This window comes from Musa acuminata, chromosome BXJ2-6, assembly GCF_036884655.1.
Source record: "Musa acuminata AAA Group cultivar baxijiao chromosome BXJ2-6, Cavendish_Baxijiao_AAA, whole genome shotgun sequence".
Taxonomy (NCBI): Eukaryota; Viridiplantae; Streptophyta; class Magnoliopsida; order Zingiberales; family Musaceae; genus Musa; species Musa acuminata.
This window is the reverse complement of record NC_088343.1, coordinates 13,421,771-13,429,306: the sequence shown is the minus strand read 5'-3', so window position 1 is coordinate 13,429,306 and position 7,536 is coordinate 13,421,771. Positions and strand designations below refer to the sequence as shown.

The 7,536-nt window shown below is 37.5% G+C and overlaps 2 protein-coding genes across 2 annotated transcripts; both read right to left on the bottom strand.

The window, feature by feature from the left end:
• Positions 1-231: 231 nt before the first annotated feature.
• Positions 232-685, bottom strand: LOC103988452 (basic blue protein-like). Its single transcript, XM_009406980.2, has 2 exons — positions 517-685; positions 232-431 (listed from the first exon to the last, which is right to left on the bottom strand). The coding sequence occupies exons 1-2, from the start codon at positions 683-685 to the stop codon at positions 232-234; spliced, it is 369 nt and encodes a 122-aa protein (XP_009405255.2).
• A 6,073-nt stretch (positions 686-6,758) lies between these two features.
• On the bottom strand, positions 6,759-7,227 carry LOC135613869 (basic blue protein-like). Its single transcript, XM_065110884.1, has 2 exons — positions 7,059-7,227; positions 6,759-6,958 (listed from the first exon to the last, which is right to left on the bottom strand). The coding sequence occupies exons 1-2, from the start codon at positions 7,225-7,227 to the stop codon at positions 6,759-6,761; spliced, it is 369 nt and encodes a 122-aa protein (XP_064966956.1).
• Between the last annotated feature and the right edge of the window lie 309 nt (positions 7,228-7,536).

Below are 7,536 nucleotides of genomic sequence, written 5' to 3'. Positions count from 1 at the left end.
AGAACGATCAGCTGTTCCTAGGTTGAGGAGGTATATAAATTATTATTATTATTATTTATATTAAATATTTTATATAAAATTGCGTTGTGGTATTAATGGAAAGTATTGTGTATTCTGTCCGAAGGATGAACTTTATCTTCCTGTGAAATGCGAGAGAGTCAAAGTAGAACCACAAGATATGTCTTATTTATTCTTGGAAGTCAGCCTTACGAGCAACATTGTCAACCAAACTTAGTTTGCAACAACTTTAATCTTCATGCCGCCATCACAGTGACCAGGATAGGAGCAGATGAAATAACTGGTTCCTTTAGCCAGAGTGATCTTATCGGCCCCAGATGTGTAGGTCTTGGAGCCAGACTTGGATGTGCAGCTATCATAGCCATCGGCATCGACCACCACCACGTTATGCGATCCTTCGTCGTATTTGAACACTGCATGCACACGTTTCCACATAAGAAGATCAAACACAAATGCAAATCAAGACGAACAAAGATGGAGGAAAGATGTGGATGATACCGAGGACGTCGCCTGCTTTGAAGGTCTTGCCGTTGGGCCAGTTCCCGACGTCAAAGCTCCAACCATCAGAGTCTCCTACGGGGATCTCCGCGGCCGCAGTGATCTCCAGGTGGTAGAAGAGGCACAGGCAGACGAGCGCCAAGGCAGCGATGTAGCTTCTACCAACCATTGTCTTCAGTATCACAGACAGACTTCGGAGGCTGACAAACGATTTCTTTGATGTTGGGACGCAAGAGTCTTGGGACTCGGTGGTGATTTATAGGGTTTTGGATTGCACAATATGGCCAGCGTATATATTCGTGAATGGAAGGAAATGAATACAAATAGATTTACCGCATTTAAATTTCTAGCTAAGAATTGCTGTCAAAATATGCAAGTTGATTAATGTATTATTATAAAATGATAGGTTTCAATGTTGGAGTCAACGTGTGATCTTCATATATTTTATTTGATATAATAATAATAATTTTTTTAATTAAACAATTAACTCTGGCACAAGTGGTGCAATAATTCATAATAAATGGCCTTCAACTTGGTAAACCTTAATGATACGATAAATATTGTGACGATAAAATCTATAAGAAACAGCGAACACTAGCTAGCAATACAGTCACGTAAGCCAAACCATACAATAGAAATTTTCTTTGGTCAAACCCATTATAAAAGCTCATCAAATCATTATAGTTACTATTTACTTAAGACTAGCCCTAATCATGGTTTGATTTGAACCGGAACTAAATTGACCTTACGATTTCAAATTGATTAAATATTATAAAAGATTAAAATAAAATATAAATAGGGACTAATTTCGATCAGAAAAGATAAATCGATTAAAGCATGAGGAATCAGACGTTGGGCCTGAGTTGAACATGTTAAGAGATTGGACGTTGGACCGGAGGATCGGTTGATGTATCGGCAGAAGGACTTGTGAGTTTAGGCATCGGGCCGAAGGATCAAAAATTGTGCTAAGGAAATCGAAAGTTGCAGGAGTTAACATGCCGATTGGGTAATACGTCGAAGGAGAGGACGATGCGCCAAAGGATCAGATAAAGCATCAGAAGAACCAATGACATACCAGACAACATATGATTTGTGCTTTGTAATAATTTGTCTAGATCGAGTTAATTTAGGTCTAATTAAGTTGCTATTGGGATGAAACAATGCCAACTTAATTAGGAACCAATTGTGCCTCAATAAGGGCTGAATTGGGTTACTGTTTGGCCCATTCAATGTCCTATAGTAGGGTTATGTGATGGTACCGTCAGACTGGGTGGTGGTACCACTAGACTAGGTGGTGGTATCGCCTAGATACAATCTTTTAGACTATGTCAGGCGATGATACCACTAGACTGGGTGATGGTACCGCCTAGTACTGGCGGTACCATCGCCTACCAGTCTCAGAGACAATGCCACCGATGGTTCCACTAGTTTGGATTAATGTTTGGGCCTTTGACGTGGCCCAACACAGCCCAAACTTGGGCCCGCTTGGCCCCTAATTGAGTTGACCCAATTCTAACCCAATTATGCCCAAAATCTACTTTGATCTAGAGAATTATTACAAAGCTTGAATTAAATATTGTCCGATATGTCATTGGTTCATTGACGTTTCGTCCGATTTTTCGGCGCATCGTCCTCTCTTGTGGCCTATTACCCAATCGGCTAGTTGACCTTCGCAACTCTGATTTCCTTGGTATACTTTTCACTCTTCTTGGCCCGATGTCTAAACCCATGGCCCGAAGCCTTCTACCGATACGTCGATCGATCCTCCAGCTTGACGTCTAATCTTTTGACATGTTCCACTCCGACCCAACATGATTCTTCCTACTTTAATTGTCTCTCCCTGATCAAAATTTCCTGTGTCACTCAAAACGTAGATCAAATCATAAATAGTATCAATTGGTTTCATCATCAAAATAAAAGCTCATCAAATCATTATAGTTACTATTTACTTAAGACTAGCCCTAATATTTGAATCGGAACTAAATTGATCTTATGATTTCAAATTGATTAAATATTACAAAAGATAAAAATAAAACATAAATAAGGTCTATCATAAATCTTAAGTCTAAAGCCAATCAACTTAAGTTTGAATTTAGATAGAGTCATTTAGTTTCACTAAAAAATTTATAATTTTATTATTTTTATATCGAAGCCTTCTTTTACGCAAAGAATTTATATGGAGTTAACATAAAATTCATAAAAAGACGCAACCTTCCAACTAAATTTCCAACAGCTTTACGGAGATGCATAATTCAATGACCAGTAAGCCTTGCGGAGGAACATAACCATTCCGCTTGAGAGAGGCACAAACTACAGAGACAACAGTGCTTCAACCTTCGCGATCTGTTCTTCTTCATTCTTTGGAGTAGGGCTTTTATTTGCTTCGTCGAAAAGATCATGCTTCCATTTTTCTGCCTTGAAACCAAACCACTCTGTCGGCACATATTTCTCTCATCATATCTTCCTGTGAATCTTTCCCTACGCCTCACGTCCCTGCCACCATGTATCTCCCTTGACTGATAGCCAGCTCTGTGCATTTCATGTCTTTGCAGATTATCTGTCTTCTCTCTTATCATATCTATCATCAGCTCGATTGAAAAATCTCTCAGGCTTATCACCACGTGAAAAGTTGTGTTTCCCTTCTCTTCCCTTCTTGCAGCACCAAGCATTTGATGATCATGGTGGTTTCTTGATTCTGGTCCGGTGGGAGGGTAGCTGATAGCAGATAAGATTTCTCTAATTATATCAAGAAATCTCTTTATTCTGTTGAGGGAAATCCTTTATTCATTTTTCCTCCTAATCTGTATAAATAGGAGAGGGACATATTAATGCATTCAAGTCTATTCATTTCTTCAATAATTTTTTTTATCTTTTATTCTTTTCAACATAGTATAGAGCAGTGAAAAAAGCAAAGCTTCGCCCTTGCCTCCGGCCAGCGACCAACACTTCCTAAAACGCTCTGCAACCAATCCTCGCTTCCTAAAAGGCTATGTAGCTAATTCTCATCTTCCTTATCATGGTAGTCTTCACTAATTTGTCAACAGTTGACGAACTTGAGGAGAACAAAGGGAACGCTTGTGCCCTCAATAGTCTGCATGCTGGGACTCAGCGTTTCGGTGCGCTCTCCTTCGCATATATATACAGTCGCACCACGCACAGCACCGCGTGGATCGCCGCTGCGTGCACGAACTCAAGCCACCAATCCAAGATTAGCTTCTTCAATAATATTTTTTATCTTTTATTCTTTTCAACAGTAATCACATAACCCTTTCTGTCCTGTAGGCAAATTTCTTTTGCTGAAAGCAGGTCTTTTCCTGGATGCTGCTGCCTCAACTTCCAAGTCATAAAATCCATCGTGTCTCCATTCATCGTCGTCACCTGCATGAGCTCTAGTCCTGCTGTCGTATTTTCTCTGCATGTCAGATGCCTCTATCTTGTCCACCCTCGCCGGTCTGCTCCTTTGGATTACTCCTTACTTCATCTTTATAAAGACAAAATATCAAACAAGTCAAGGAAATAAGACATGAAAATTAGAGGATACAGCCGATAGACACACATTAGACGATTAATTACCAGAGATGCATCTCTGCGAACATAGCTTCGACCACCATGCCGAGCACCGCCACATACCTCGTGCTGCATGGGTAGCCTTAGATTGTTATATAAAATGAGGTACTTGAAGCCATGGATCCGAACAAGAACCCCACTACTTCTGGACGTGTGTCATATCTGCTGCATGCATGCCAAATAAGCACTAATGTTATATCTTCCATGTTGTGCATCGGAAGTAAAATTTGTGGCAGAAAGAGACAGCTACGTTGTACATATGGAAATTAAAAACTAGATTCTATTGTGATTGTATGTAACTCTTCATAAATAATTATAAGTTTCAATATATAGTTCCACTAATTTTTTTATCGGTAAGAAATAAGAAATGTTTACGAGCAAACTAATTTATGAAAATTTACTCATAGAGATCAACACTCATATTTAATATGTCTAAAGTGTGAACATAGCTTATCATGTCACACGTGTCATCACTCATGTGATTGGTTTGTAGGGCACCTATGACTATCACTAATATCTTCTTGCACCACTATAATAGAAGTACGGATAAAGTTACAAACCACCCTTGTCAATCGCTCTTGTACTCGTATGCTAAGTTTCCTATCTATTCTAATGAAAATAACACAAGAGAAAAGTACAATTGTTGACTATATGCAAACTATACAAGTTATAATAGACGACTTAGATTTAATAGATTATCCCTTAAGTGATGAAGAAATCATTGTCCATACTCCCGATGGCTTAGGAGATGAATATAAGAAATTAACAATAGTAATTCGGACACAAGACATACCGACGTCATTTGAAGAACTATATGAAAAGTTGATTAATCATAAAACATACCTAAAATGAGGAGAAGATGACAGTACCAACTATCACAGGTCAATCAAAAATCCAAAAGAAAGAGCTACCAAAGTAATAAGAACCTCAATAAATGGCCGAATAAGATGCCTCTTGGATACATGAGTAACATGCAAAGTTGTCATCCTTCATTACACTATCAACCATTCAATCATGGTAGCAACTTCAATCTAAATTACTCAGGAAATAATTTACACTATAATTATTAGGAGCTCTAACATCTCAACAATAACAATCAACAAAGTCATTTGCTAGCTCTATGATAAAATTAAAAACACAACAAAAGTCTATCGGTCTCGAATGCCAATTGGCCTATTGCTACAACCAATTGGCTATAAGAAAACATCATGACTACTCTGACTGCTCATTAAAACAATTGGATTGTTGACTTCAGTGTTTATTATCATATTACTTCTAATTTGTAGAACTTATCCATCCATAATGACTATAGAGGCAATGAAGACATTATCATTAGTTATGGTAATAGAATTCCTATTACTCACATTAGTTCTACAATACTTAATTAAAACACCAATACTTTTACACTTAATGATGTTTTGTGTGCACCTCACATTAAAAGAAATTTTATTTCTATTTCTCAATTCTACAAATAAAATAACATCTCTATTGTGTTCTTTCTTAGCTCATTTTTTGTAAAGTATTTGAGCATGAGGGCATCCTTGATCCGAAGCCAGAATAAAGATAACATTTACGAGTAGCTGTCAGCCTCACAAATCACCTAGCCAACTACTCTTACTTTAATTGTTGCTCCAATCGATATATGGCATTGTCATCTTAGTCATCCATAATCCTCCATTCAACAACTACTTTCCCATTCCAAATCAAGTAGAATTATAACTTATTATGATGCTTGTCTTAGTAATAAAAGTTATAGACTACCTTTTAGATCGTCTTCTATAACCTACTCTAAACCATTTGAAATTATCCGCACTAATATCTAGGACCCTACACAAACCATTTCTTTTAATAATTTTATATTTTATGTCATTTTTGTATATTACTTTACTAAATATATATAGTTATACTCACTCAAATATAAATATAAAGTCATCACAATCTTTACCCACTTTAGAAAGTTGGTCGAGAACATCTTTCAAATTACCATTAAAATAGTTTACTATAATGAAGGAGGTGAATACCAAGTCCTAAAAACCTATCTCTTATCTTATGATATACAATATCTTAAGTCACCACTACATACTTCCCAACTAGTTGGCTTTGTCGAATAGAAACATTGACATATAGTCGAAACTGATCTAACCCTTTTACACTAAGATTTTATATCACCAACCTTTTGGTAAGTAGTCTTTCATATTATCTATCTTATTAATCGTATGCTCATGCCAGTCCTATAACACCAATCACAATTTTAAAAATTATTTTATAAAATTTTAAAATTTCAAAAATTTAAAATATTAGACTGCTTATACTGTCCCTAGCTACTCCCCTACGTTTCACAACCTATCTCAATTCTTAACCCAAGCCCATAATGTATTTTTGTGCAAATCAGGCTTTATCTTATTGCTTGCATCCCTGTCCAAATTCGAAATTGAATATATTAAAATCTGAAGAAGGATCAGCTGTTCCAAGGGTGAGGTATATAAATTATTAAATTTTTTGCATTAAATATTTTATATAAAATTGCGTTGTGGCACTAATGGGAAGTATTATGTATTCTCTCTGAAGGATGAAATTTATCTTCCTGTCAAATGCGACAGTGTCAAAGTAGAACCACAAGATATGTCTTATTTATTCTTGGAAGTCAGCCTTACAAGCAACATCCTCAACCAAGCTTAGTTTACAACAACTTTAATCTTCATGCCGGCATCGCAGTGACCAGGATAGGAGCAGATGAAATAACTGGTTCCTTTAGCCAGAGTGATCTTATCGTTCCCAGATGTGTAGGTCTTGGAGCCAGACTTGGCTGTGCAGCTATCATAGCCTTGGGCATCGACCACCACCACGTTATGCGCTCCCTGCCCGTATTTGAACACTGGATGCACACGTTTCCACATAAGAAGATCAAACACACATGCAAGTGCTCCCACAGAATCAAGACGACAAAGATGGAGGAGGAAGGATATGGATGATACCGAGGACGTCGCCTGCTTTGAAGCTTTTGCCGTTGGGCCAGTTCTGGACGTTAAAGCTCCAACCAGCAGAATCTCCTACGGTGAACTCTGTGGCCGCAGTGATCTCCAGGTGGTAGGAGAGGCACAGGCAGACGAGCGCCAAGGCAGCGATGTAGCTTCTACCAGCCATGGTCTTCAGTATCACAGACAGACTGCGGACGATGACAAACGATTTCTTTGATGTGGGACGCAGAGCCTTGGGACTAGGTGGTGATTTATAGGGTTTTGGATTGCACAATATGGCCAGCATATATATTCGTGAATGGAAGGAAATGAATAAAAATATATTTAGTTAATTTAACTTTCTAACTAAGGATTGCTGTCCAAATATCCAAGTTTGCTTTATGTATTATTATTATAAATCGATAGGTTTCATGTTGGAGTCCACGTGTAAAATTCATGAACGTTATTTGATGTAATGAATTTTTTTAATTAAAAA